Source organism: Urocitellus parryii, chromosome X (assembly GCF_045843805.1).
Source record: "Urocitellus parryii isolate mUroPar1 chromosome X, mUroPar1.hap1, whole genome shotgun sequence".
Classification (NCBI taxonomy): domain Eukaryota; kingdom Metazoa; phylum Chordata; class Mammalia; order Rodentia; family Sciuridae; genus Urocitellus; species Urocitellus parryii.
The window spans coordinates 21491105-21505040 of NC_135547.1; the positions used below are offsets into that span (position 1 = coordinate 21491105).

Sequence of the window (13936 nt, forward strand, 5' to 3'; positions counted from 1 at the left end):
TTGAAAACATTATACTACCTGAAAGAAGACAGACACAAAACACCACTGTTACATGGTTTCACTTCAAATAGCCAGAAGAGGTAAATTCATAGAAACAGAAAGCAGACTTATGGCTGCCAAGGACTGGGAAAGGGAGGGAATGAAGAGTTATTGCTTAATGGGTAAAAGGTTTCATTTGGGGGTACTAAAAATGTTTTGGAACTAGACAGAGCTGGCAATTGTACAACACTGTGAATGTGCCAAATGCCACTGAATTGTTTAAAAGAGTTCATTTTTCATGTTATGTGAATTTAATCTTAATACAAATAAATAAATAAATAAATGGTAAGGAAAAAGATGCAGAGATATATCGACCACAAAAATAAAAATTAAAAAAAGGTATTTAAAAACTGGTTTTCAAGGAAAAGCTGGGGAAGGAACTGGCTAATTTTAGGAATCCTACCAATCCCTATAAAGCCATAACAATAAATGTTGGTGAGGATGTAGGGGAAAAGGCACACTCATACATTGCTGGTAGGCCTGCAAATTGGCACCAACCACACTGGAAAGCAGTATGGAGATACCTCAGAAAATGTGGAATGGAACCACCATTTGACCCAGCTATCCCAACCCTAGGTTTATACCCACAGGACTTAAAATCAACATATTAGAGTGATACAGCCACATCAATGTTTATAGCAGTCAATTCACAATAGCTAAATAGTTATATATAGTTTTATATAATTCCATGTGCTACTGAGGTGGTCCTATATTCCTGGGCTCTAAATACCTACCGCAAACAATACATTTATAGAATTATCTGGTATTCTCCCTTTCTGGCAATTTCACCTCAAATTGGGGTCTATAGGTTAATATTTATGAACTAAAATTCAGGGCACATACTCTGATGAAGTACCAAGTATATTCCCAGGGACAATGGACAGTACCAAAAAATTTGGGATAACTGGCTGTTGAAATTACAACTTTCTTAACAAATCTACTATGAAGGGATTAAAAGAACTCAGTCACAGAGATTTTATATATGGAAATATTAACAGCAGAATTGAATCTGATTACATTTTTTAAAAACAATTCATTTTCAATTAACCGGGCAGTTGGAACAGGCTTCAGTATCGCCTATGCTCACTGGGATTGGAAGTCTCCCGCTCCCGGGAGTGCTGGGCCTTTTTATGTCGACGGGATTTATCTTGACTACTACTTCTACTTCTGTGACTCCGCCTTCCAGAATGCCCATGGCTCCTACTTCTACTCTTTTGACTCCGCCTTCCAGAATGCCCACGGCTCCTACTTCTACTCCTGTGACTCCACCTTTCAGGATACACTCGGCTCCTACTTCTACTCCTGTGACTCCACCTTTCAGGATACACACGGCTCCTACTTCTACTCCTGTGACTCCACCTTTCAGAACGCCCACGGCTCCTACTTCTACTCCTATGATGCCACCTTTCAGAATTCCCATGGCTCCTACTTCTACTTCTGTGATGCCACCTTTCAGAACGCCCATGGCTCCTACTTCTACTTCTGTGACTCCACCCTTCAGAATGCCCACTGTGACGGCTAGAATGTGTGTCTGAGCTTCGCCCTCTATCCCTATTCCTATTCTTGTCTTCTCTTGCCTCCTTCTTGCTTGAGGGCTTGTGCTCATACTTGGGTTTCTCCTTCTTGAGCTCCCTCTCTGGGCCCTCTGCTCTAACATGGCAGGAAGTCTTGACATCAGGGGAGCATGGGTAGTGCTTCTGTCCCTCTCTTGATTCAGACTTCTGAACCTTCTCTGAGTTCTTACTGCTGTGTTTCTTAGGGGCAGGGTCATCCTTTTCTTTTATTGTCTTGCTTCCAAGAGATGAAGAAGATGGCTGCTCTGCTTTTACCTCCCTGTCAGTCTTCTCTTTGTCTTTCTTTCTTTTCTTTTTTTCCTTTTTCTCTGGAGGAAAAAGGAAGGCAATCAGTAAGAAAAGAGAAAAACATAAACTCCCCTAAAAAAGTGCATTTGTTCTAAGTACATCACATCAAACCAAGTTGTTATAGTTAAAATCTTCACATACTAACAGATAGAAAATGTGCATCAGGAAAACATTCATGACAGCAGGATGAAGCAGTCACAGGCTATGCTTTCAGTGCCCTTAAGAAGTAATTTTGGACATATGTGGCCACTGACAGGTCAACTTCCTATACAAGGCAATCCTCACTCTGAATTCTCTTTCAAGACCATGTCTCCAAATACAGTCACATTTTGAGGTACTGGTGGTTAAGAACTCAACATATCAATTTGGGGGGGACAGAATTCTTTCCATACCACTATTCTTCCACTGATACCTCCCCTTTCCCAGTAAAAATAAGAAACCCCACATCTTCCTTTTCACACTTAAGAGTTGATTATTGACTATCCATGAATGCTAGGGAGACCAGACACTAAGACTACCTAGAATCTTCTTTTGGGTCTCAATGCTTCACCTTTTTTGTGCTTTTTTGTGGGTTTGTCATCTTCTAAACTCTCAGATGAACTCGATGAGGGGGTGTTAGCCCCACAGCCCTTCTCCTGGAGTTCTTTGGTCACATCATCTGCTTCTTCTGAGTCCTTAGGAGCCCGATAGTTAGACACATGATCCACACGAATAGTTCTTCCTTTTATCTAAGCAAGAAAGGCAATGCTTCAGCAAAGACAGCCTTCATATCGAACAATCTATTGAGCCAAAGCCATGAAGAACAATGGTTTGAATTATATCATTATCTTTTTGCTACTTTCGTTTCTGGGGAAACCACTAAAGCAGAACTGCTCAAATGGTATGTCACAGCACATGTATTAGATATTAATACACTCAATGATCTCAGAAGCTAGGTAGGGTGTGTTGCAGCAGGGGCAGGGGCAGTTGCACCAGCAGCCTCACTGGCTTACCACAGGGTGCCATACAAATATCTTCATGCTGTATGTGTATGAAGTGAAAAAAATCTGGGAAGTACTGCCCCAAAGCACAAGTGTTGGGGAAGACTTTGAGAATTTAGAAACACAATGAATTACCCCCAAATTATAACAGTCTACAGTGAAACATAAACTAGACAAGCATTGCAGCTAGATGGAATTCCTGAAATCTAGCTTAATGCTATAGCTGCTTTCTTAACACAGTAGGTAGAAGGCAAAGTGAGATCAACTGTTGGGGGTGGGGGCAGGAAATTGACCAAAAAAAGATTATTTTCTTTTTTCTTAAGCCCTCACGCCTTGTTCTACCCATACCATACTGGAACACAGCTCACAATTGGGCCAAGAACCACGACTCTCCAGGCAAAGAATGACAAAATTAATCCTTCATGTAAATCCTATTTTTAAGCAGATACATACTTTTTCCACAGGCAAAGACAACTGAAATTTGAAGTTTGGCTTTTACTGTTCCAACACAAGAGAGATTTTCATATCTTTTAAGCCTGAGAAGCTTCTATTATCTATCAGATTCCCATTTTGAAACATTTTTGAAAACTTTCCTGACACAGTGACTCCCTATGATTCCTGGCTCTCTTAAAATTTCATACTGACTGACTTTTGTACAATTTGTTATAAGATTAAAAGGAGATTTTCCCCCCCCCAGGACCCAATATGCTAGGTTAGTAGTGTCACATGACAGATATGCACACCTATATCCTAGGCCATGAAGCCCTGATAGAGCTCCAAGTCCCTCAGCACAGGACAATATAGAAGAGCAGCATTACCTTGTCTCTTCATTCTCTAGTACACTAGAGATGAAGGTGGAGGACAAGAAGGGAAAGGTGAAAAATAGAAGCCTGAGTGTGGGGGTGTGTAACACCCATGGTTTGGCTTGTTAATGGAAAAAAAGAACAAGTCCTGGCAGAACCATGAGCCAACAGAATATTTCCTAGAGTCACTTCCTAGCTGGTAGCTCTACAACCCTCCTAACACACCCAACCAAACAGTACATCCCTGAACCTGTGGGGATCAGATGGAGAATGAAATCCAACCCCTACACCCAGGAAAAGTTCAGCCAAATCTTGCTTAATAAGCACATTTAGGGGCTGAGGTTGTGGCTAAGCAATAGAGAACTTGCCTAACACATGCAAGGCACTGGGTTCAATCCTCAGCACTACATAAAAATAAATAAATAAATGAAGGTATTGTGTCCAACTACAACTAAAAAACAATAAATAAATAAAATGCTTACCTTGATCCCATTAAAATTGTCAACAGCCAGAACTGTGCTCCTTTGGTCTTCATAGCAGAGGAAACAAAACCCTTTGGATTTCCCAGTCTTCTTGTCTCGCACAAGATTAATGTTAACAATCTCCCCATATCTGTTTATTTTACAAAAGAATAAGACACTATTGATGTAAAATGCAAACCTTTGATTGAATCACAAAACAATAGTCAAATAATATGGACAGTATAGGAGATGTATTTAGAAAAAGATGACTTAAAAAGGTTGAAAATAAAATGTTAAACAAGGATACGGAAGGATTATCCAATTGAAAACATGGGTGGAAATATTAAGAGTAAAGACATGGAGCTGGGGTTGTGGCTCAGCAGTACAGCACTCGCTAGCATGTGCGAGGCCCTGAGTTCGATCCTCAGCACTACATAAAAATAAATAAATAAAGGTATTGTTTTCAACTATAACTAAAAAATAAATATTAAAAAAAAGAGTGAAGACATGAAATTCAAGGCCAAAATTAAGCAGGACTTAAGAGGGTTATTTTATATTTTAAAAGGTCCTAATATATAGGTATAGCTAATGAAATTATGCCACAATTAAGAAATTAAAATTTTAATTAAAAATGGTTAGAGCCTCAAATGCACAGAGCCTTGGGTTCGATCCCCAGGACAAAAAAAAAAAAAAAAAAGGTAGAAATACAAAGAAAGTTAGGGGAGATTTAAAAACTTTTTTCAAGTTTATAACAAGTGACAGAAATAAATAAGACCAAAGAAATTAACATGAATTTATATGATACAAATGCAAATAAAACATGACAATAAATCTAACAAATACTTCCAGAGTAGTATACACAGATATATTTGAATCCTATAAAGAGATTACAATTTCTTTTATAGTATTCATGAAATATATAATAAAATTAGCTGTAGATCAGGTCCCAAAGTAAATCTCAATAAACTAAAAAAAACAGAATAGACCATATTCTCCAAAGATAATGTTATAAAGCTGGAAATAATATTTTAAAAAAACAGTCTACTAACTAGAACTTGAAACATACTCTCCCAGCTAACAACTGGATAAAACAAAGATAAAATAAAGTGATCAGTGATAGACTATTTAGAAAAGAACAAAAATAGAAAAATATGTACTAAAATTTATGGGATGTGACTAAGGCCATACTTGGGAAATTTTGTAACCTTAAAATTCCAGATAAGTTAAACTTTTATAAATTAAAAAATAAAATCACAGAAATAGCTGAGGGAATAGATATGTGCTTGTGTGTATGTATGTATGTATATATATACACACACACACACACACACTCATCAAATTGCATGCTTGAGATTTGGGCATTCTGCTGTGTATAAATTTTTCTTTACCGGAAATGAAATAATAATGTGTTCAGGAAAAAAAAATTAAAAGTAAAATCATAAAAATATAATAGGAATTGATGGAAGCATTACATGAACATATCTATACATCTCAGTCCAAAATCTAGTACCTTTTTTAAGGAAAACACCAGAGGTGATTCAGTTAAAGCTGAGAGCTACCTAGCAGTAAATATCTAGCAGTACAGGTCAATGCAAATAGATAAAACCAATACAAGAACTGGAAAAACAAAACTATCTCTGTTTGCAGATTACATATGATAGTATATATAGGAAATCAAACAATCAATAATGAACAATGAGGGGCTAAGGTTATGACTCAGCGGTAGAGTGCTCACCTAGCACATGCGAGGCGCTGGGTTCAATCCTCAACACCACATAAAAATAAATAAATAAAAAATAAAGGTAATGTGTTCAACTACAACTAAAAAAATTTCAAAAAATAAACAATGAGAAAAACAGTATAACAATTCAGTAAAGTAAGAGGATACAGCTGAAAGTCAATCATTCTCTTACATAAAACAATAATCAGAAGATATAATGGCAGGGAAATACCATTTATAATAGCAACAAAAAAATACTTAGAAATACACTTAACAACAAGCAATGTACAAAACATATATAAAAAAGTTTTTAAAAACTCCCGAAAAACACAAACATATTTTGAACAAATATAAGGACATCCCTTGTTCTTGGACAGGATGAGTTGATAATCAAAATCTTCTCCCAACTTAATATATAAATTGAGTGTAATAACATAAAAACAAAAGTTTGCCACCCTGGTGGGGGGGTCTGGATAAGTCTATTCTAAAGTTCTTCTGGGAAAAAAATGAACATGTAAGAATGGCTAGGAAACCCTAAAAAAAAAAAAAAAAGAATGAGTCATGAGCATGAGTAACTACAAAGCATACTGAAAAACTTGTGAATAACTAGTGTGGCTCTGACCAATGGAAAGGCAGACAAACCAACAGAACAGAATGTAGAGCCACACCAAGTGTATATGAAAAAAATTGTCTATAATGGTGGCATCCAATTTTCTGGGGAAAACATGGATATGTTAGTAATGAGGTAAGTACAACTGGATATCCATTTGAAAAAGTATAAAACTAGATCCAGATCTAGACTACAGCTTGGTAATAGAGTGCTTGCCTAGCATGCATGAGGTTCTGGTTCCATCCCCAGAGACACATACACACACACACACACCACACACACACATACACAAATCCACTGGATCCAAACTTCACATTGTACAACAAAATAAACTCTAAGTGGATTAGAGATATAAATGTAAAAAACTGAAACCATAAAATAACATGACAGTAATAACACAGATGGGTGAGTGGAGAGAAATACTTTCTAATTATGACTCAAAATCCAGAAGCAATAAAAAACAAACTGATGAATTTGACCACAGAAAAATAAAATACTAACGGGTAAGCACAATGGAGTTTTGGGAGTGATGAAACTGTTCTAATTGCGGGGATGATTATACAAATCTATACATTTATTAAAACTCATACAGCTACATATTTCTCAAAAATCAATTTTACCATATGCTAATTTAAACATATTAATGAATGAATGTATAAAATAACTTTGCCCAGCAAAGAAATACCCATTAAGTAAAGTCAAAAGACAAATGACAAACTAGGAGAAAATATTTATAATGTATATCACAAGTAAAGGACCAGAAAGCAATTTTTCTTTTCTCTAAAAAGAAATTATCAGAACAGGGCAGAACTCAGTGGTAGAGTGCTTGCCGAGCATGTGTGAGGCCCTGCGTTCAATCTCCAGTACAAAAAAAAAAGGAAAGACATTATCAGAACAACTAGTGAAGCTGAATAAAATCTATAGATTAGGTGATTATACTAAGTTTACACAAAAGAATGTCCTTGTTTAGGGGAAGGACATTGAGGAATTTAGGGACAGATGCATCGTATCTGCAACTGACTTAAATGCTTCAGAAAAAAATTATAATATCTACACATGAGAAAAAATAATGATAAAGCTAATGTGGATAAAGTGCTAAGACCTTGGGAATCTGGGTGAAGGGAATATAAGTATTCTGTACTCTATTTTATAATTTTTTATTTTAAGCCTAAAATTATTTCAAAATTAAAAAAAGAAAGATAAGAGCTGGCTTGAAAGGAATCCTACTGACTCAAATTGGGACAATTTGTGCATCAGGAAAGAATAATGATAGTAACACAACATCAAATATTTTTAAAATTAAATCCACAGTGATCCACGACAAGTATTATAACAAAAGGTTAATATCCTTAATGCATAAAGACTCTCATAAAATCAACAAGAGAAGGAGAAACACAAGAAAAAAGACCCAATAAATGATATGAGTAAACAATTTACAAAGAAATAATAATGGGCAGCCGGGCAAGGTGGTACAACCTGTAATCCCAGCAGCTCAGGAGGCTGAAGCAGGAGGATCACAAGTTCAAAGCCAGCCTCAGCAACTTAGCAAGGCCCTATCTGCAAACTTTTAAAAAAGGACTGGGGATGTGGCTCAGTGGTTAAACACCCCTGCATTCAATTTCTTTTACCAAAAAATAAAAATAAAAGAAAGAAATAATAATGGGCTGAAAATATGTTTAACCTCATTGATGATGAAATAAAGGCAAAGTAAAATGATAATGAGAAACCATTTGGCAATTTTTTTTTGCATACCCGTCACTGCTTAGGATTCAGAAAAATGGGCTGTCTAGTGAAAATTGGTATCAGAGTGGAAATTGGTACAACCTTTTCAGAACAATTTGGCAATGTTTATAAAGCATCTTAAAAATACTAACATATTGATTCACACTCCTCCTTCACTAAGGAAACTATCAGGGATGCATACAAAGATTTATATACTACATTATATATTGCAATATAAATTTATAATAGCAAACAATTGGAAATAATGTCCAACATTAATTAAAAACAAGATGATAAAGAAACAGTCCAAATTTTAAGTTTTTCCTTTTAAAGTGCATTCTGTTGAAATAAGCCAGTCTCCAAAAAACCAAAGATTGAATGTTCTCTCTGATATGTGGATGCTAACTCATAACAAGGGATGGTGGGAAGGGGAAGAATAGAAGTCCACTGGATTAGACAAAGGGGAATGAAAGGAAGAGAGGGGAGAGGAATTATGCAAACATAATTTCCTATCCTTGTATATGAATACACAACCAGGGTAACTCCACATCATGTGCAACCACAAGAATAGGATCCTAATTGGAATAAGCTATACTCCATGCATGTATAATATGCCAAAATACACCTTACTGTTATATATATCTAAAAAGAACAAATAATTTAAAAAAGAGCATTGTACATTTTTCTTCATACTTTTTTCCCATAATGCTCTTTTTTGTTTTGATTTATTTGTGGTGCTGGGAATGAAACCTGGAGCCTTTCACTTGCAAGTCCTTGTTACCAGTGGCAAAGGCAATCTTCATTTTGTGTGGCCAGAATACAGAATTATAATACACCACACACACGTGTGCACGCACACACACACACATACACGCACACAATAGCTCATCACTACTCAATGCAAGCAACACTGAACCAGCTCTAAGATGGGAGGCTGGATCCAGTAAAGTATCACAAAAGTATGGAAATTAAAGGCTACACCTGCTGTGAACTTTCCAGCACTCAGAAGTTGAATGAAATAGCCTGGGTGTACCACCCAGACTCTCTTCCATGGATGCCTTCTCATTTGTATTGCCCAATTCCTTTTCCTTGGCCTGTTTCCTCATAAACTGCCCAACCACTCAACCAGGGCCCTACAGATAATCCAACTATCCTGCTATGTCAAGCCTTCTGCCAGGATATGCTGCCTGTGTTTGCTTGCCCCATCCTTTCTACCTTTACTAGATATCCAACTTCTCTGAAAACAGTTCTCTGCCTCTGAAAGCTACAAAACCCAAAGGCATGTATCAAGTATTGCACTATACTCCACAAATATGTACAATTACTGGATGCTAATTTAAAAATAAATGCTGGTTTAAAAATCTTTTTTAAAAAGGCAGTGACCATCTGCTCTTAAGAGTTGCAAAGGCCTTCTAACCCTGTGGACTGCCCAGCCTCTGTTTAACTCTTGGCTGTGTGTCAATTACCCAGCCTCTCTACCAGGTGGCACTATCATTATGAGCTGCCAACATCCTCTCCTACCAAGAACAGATCTCTTAGTTTGTTCCTCATCAGCCTGTGACTTTCATCCCCTAGGTAAAAAAAGAATGGCTCTGTTCACTAATTTCACATTCATCTAGAAATGAAGAAAGCAAACTACCACACAAACTTTCTGGGTTCTGTCTCCCATTTCCTCTGTGCTTTGCCCTAATCCTTCAATACCACACAGGTAAGGGCCCAGAGGGCCCTGTGATCATGGGATACTAGTTTTCAGAATCATCCAAAGGAGGTAGCCAACACAGTATCTTCCCAGGAGTTCCACACTATATTTGGGTAAAACCTGGCTGACAAGGGTCAGTGAAAAAGTAACAGAAACAGACCAGAATCCCTAAGACAGTCTCCCAAATTATCCAACTTGTGAAATCTTCCACATGAGAATATACTTAAAACCGTATCCTGGGACAGATCAAGAGTAGAGCAGAAGCTGTAGTCTTCCCCATGCAGGGATGTCATTGAGCCTAGAATTAAAATGTGGCTTTCTAATGCCACAAATTGCACTGCAGAATCAAACTACTGTCAACACAGGAGGCAGGAAATGAAAGGACTTACTGTGAGAACACACAGATGACGTCTCCTTCAGTCAGTTCATAAGGAAGCCCTCCTAGAAAAGAAAAACACATTACAGTTCAACAAACACTAACCAAGTATTTACTGTGTATTATGCACTAGGCCAGGCACCAGAGGTACAAAACATAAGCTATACACCTTCCCCTCACAGCAAAACAGTCTGATGGAATGACACAAATATATACAAGGTGGCAAATGTACAGAAAAAAAAAAAGTGATTGAGTGGAAAGGCTCAGGTCACTGCAGACCAAACTAATCTGATCATTCTTTCCTCCTCACATCCAAAGTCCTACAAAGCTGATATCTCCATCACAAAACTCTGCTTCCACAAATATCAGCTTAAATGTGTCATTATCAACCCACCTATACATATAATAAGGATCATAAAGATAACTGTTAAGCATTTCATAGGAAATCATTTCCCCTCCAAATGTTTTACTCATCTGTAAAATGAGAAGTATACTTGCCTCATGAGATCACTGTTACAAGAATTAAATAAAACAATGCATATAAAGTGCTTAGCACAATGTCTGGTGCAATAACCTCTCTGACGAGTAAAACTGCAGAATTACTGATTAAAGGCTACACCTTCTGTGCACTTTCCAGCACTCAGAAGTTGAACGAAATAGCCTGGGTGTACCACCCAGATTCTCTACCATGGCTGCCTTCTCATTTGTATTGCCCAATTCCTTTTCCGTTAACTTTTCTGTACCTCAGTTTCCTCAGCTGTCTAGTGGGTGGGTGTGAGGAACATAAATGTTTCTGAGAAACCAAGTGGCAGGACTTAGCACTGTGAAGGGCAAATGGTAACTCACAGGAACACTGACTGGCAGGGAAAGCACACTAAAATGAGCGAGAGAAGATGGAAAACGGATTCACAGACAGGCAGAACTATAAGAGTGGGTGATGAGGAGCTGGGGCTCAGTGGTAAAGTGCTCGCCTAGCACATGCGAGGCCCTGGGTTCGATCCTCAGCAGCACATAAAAATAAATAAATAAAATAAAGGTATTGTGTCCAACTACAACTAAAAAATAAATATAAAAAATAAAGGTATTGTGTCCAACTACAACTAAAAAATAAATATAAAAAATAAAGGTATTGTGTCCAACTACAACTAAAAAGTAAATATTTTTTTTTTTTACTAAGAGTGGGTGGATGAGTGTGAGGAGAAACATTGGGCGGGACTGCTGAAAAGATCAGAAGCCGGCCAGGAGAGACTTCCAGAAAAATGTGAAGCTCACCCAGAAAGATCCAGGCGCTGTCTTTGTACTCGGAGTGCCAGGACACCTTTTCCGCCACCCCAAGCTGGACCTCTCGCTCGTTCAGCTCGTTGATCAGCTTCACTTTAGTTAAAGGACTACACGGAGGGCGGAAAAGGAAAGTAAGTTTGGTCCGGCCCGAATTCACAGAGAGCAAAACTAGGCGACTAGAAACTCTAGTCTCCTCTGAAACTCTCCTGCCCCTCGGCCCTGCAGCCACTCACTCTACCGTCCCAGCCCCGGTGGGCCACCCACGGCAACCCACTCCCTCTTTCTGAGAGGAAAGCTGAAACCTTACTTCATCTTCACAAATTCGCGCTCGACACCCGCGGATTAACTTCCGGGCAAAGCTACACTCTGTCGCGCATGCGCATCTCTAGCGCATGCGCCTATCTAGGACTTGGCGCCTGCGCCGCTCTAGAGCAAGCACAGCGCCCCCCACCCCCCCACCCCCCCGCGCGGCGCGTTCGAGTCTGCGGAACTGGCGCCGGAAGAGTTCAGCAGAGGCGGCCGAAAACCGCGGCGCCTGTGCAGTAACGCGAAAGCGGATCTCCACGCTTGGTGGCGTTCGTTCCTCTCAGAGATTTTCCCTAGTTCATCGCAACTTCCCTCTTTGATGCGAAGCTAGAGTTTACAAGCTTGGTCCGTTACAGGACCCTCCAGCTCTTACATAATTCCAGGCACTGATTGATTTAGTACTAAATTTTTGTTGAATGAAGGTTGAACAAGGTACTTGATGCGGCTTTATTCCTGGTCTAAAGCTCCACTTGGGTCTTCAATCCCAGTCAGTTGCTCAAATACAGTTCCATCAAAGCATTCATTTTCCGGAGTTAGGGCAAAAAAGTGAAGAAGATAGGTGGGAGAATCAAGTTTTTGTTATCCCTCAAATCCCAATATATAGGTAACCTACCGTGTGCCTCCATAGTCTGAATTCAATACCCGCAGGTTGTTGTCAGAGCTCCAACGCTTACATTTTACCATAGTCTTTCTCTTAGTGGAACAGGAGGTAGAAATTAATATTGTTAATAGCTCCCAATTGGGCAGACAACCAGCTAAAAGATACTAAATGAGCTAAGCAATTTACATATAGTTTCTCCAACCTTACAACCCCATGAAGTAGATGCAATCACTATCCCCATTTTATAGAGAAAAAAATTGAGGTTCAAATGACTAGCTTGAAAGGTACTTTGTACCCATGAAGCCAGATTTAAAGATAGGTAGTTAGTGTAGTTAGGTAAATCAGGTCTAATATCAAGTATGTTAAAAAAAAATGGAGACCATTATCGAGAATAGAGTCCAGGAAAGCTGAGCAGCACTTGAGGAAATTGAAATGTTACTGTCCCCAAGGCCTGGAGCCCATCCTAAGGAACTGTTAATGAATGAGCTTCCAGCAAACAGGGAAGTGTTAATCAAACTACCCCAGGCCCTTTCTGCCCATGAAATAGTCCACCTATCTCCCACCTTTTGGGCTTCCCACCTGCATTCTATCACTGCAGGATAAAGGGAAACAAAAGACATGAATGTGGGAAGACTAAAAGAAGACATTAGCTATAAAAAAGGGAAGACTTCCCCCTTCCATGGATTCTGTCTTTCAGGTCCGGGAGAAGTCTTTTCTGCTCTCCTTTAATAAAGCCTTCCACTTTCCTCTCTACACTTGCCTCAGCTTGCTTCTCTGGTGTTATACTTCAGCATTAGGAGAAGCAAAGACTCATCACCAGTATACAGTGGTAACACCCATCAGACCACATCCATTTGATCAGTCCTTACTGAGTATCTATACATATCTTCTTCACTTTTTTACCCTAACTCTGTCCTCTTCAGCTAAGTTCTGTAGAAAGAACTATAAGAGTGGGTATTCTACATTCAAAGAGCTAATGATATGAGGGGTAAATATATATTTCTGCTTCATGTATTTCACCCCAGAAATACCCAGGAATCAGTAAAAGAAATGGTGACATATAATGTGTGATTTAAACCATACTGAAGATTTGAGTCCATCTTTCATGTGTGCACAGCATTATGTGTTCTTGGACCACAATGTTTTCAAAATGAAGGTTCAGAACTCTAGTTCTCTGTATAGGCCTAGCTCAGAGCACCAGATAGTAAGCCCTTCATAAAAGCGTTTTGATTGATTACAATCTGTAACCAATATCCTGCCAAGACCAGAACAGGGACTGTCCTTCTCCTTCCCCCACTCCCACCCAGCTATTCATTAACTTTGAAGAATTATCTTGGCAATGAAAATTAAACAGTGACAGATTGCATTTGAGTTTTATCTGCTCCTAGGAATCTCAGGTTGCTTAGTTGATAGGGTTGAAGTTGCCTTTGCAAGGTAGTAAGCTACCACATAGCATTATCTTGCTGGTTTCTTCAG

At 38.6% G+C, this 13936-nt stretch overlaps 1 protein-coding gene across 1 annotated transcript; it reads right to left on the reverse strand.

The window, feature by feature from the left end:
• Positions 1-345: 345 nt before the first annotated feature.
• On the reverse strand, positions 346-11895 carry Rbmx2 (RNA binding motif protein X-linked 2). The gene is made up of 6 exons (XM_026380186.2): positions 11861-11895; positions 11545-11660; positions 10286-10337; positions 4167-4296; positions 2452-2629; positions 346-1921 (listed from the first exon to the last, which is right to left on the reverse strand). The coding sequence occupies exons 1-6, from the start codon at positions 11863-11865 to the stop codon at positions 1107-1109; spliced, it is 1296 nt and encodes a 431-aa protein (XP_026235971.1). The 5' UTR covers positions 11866-11895; the 3' UTR covers positions 346-1106.
• Between the last annotated feature and the right edge of the window lie 2041 nt (positions 11896-13936).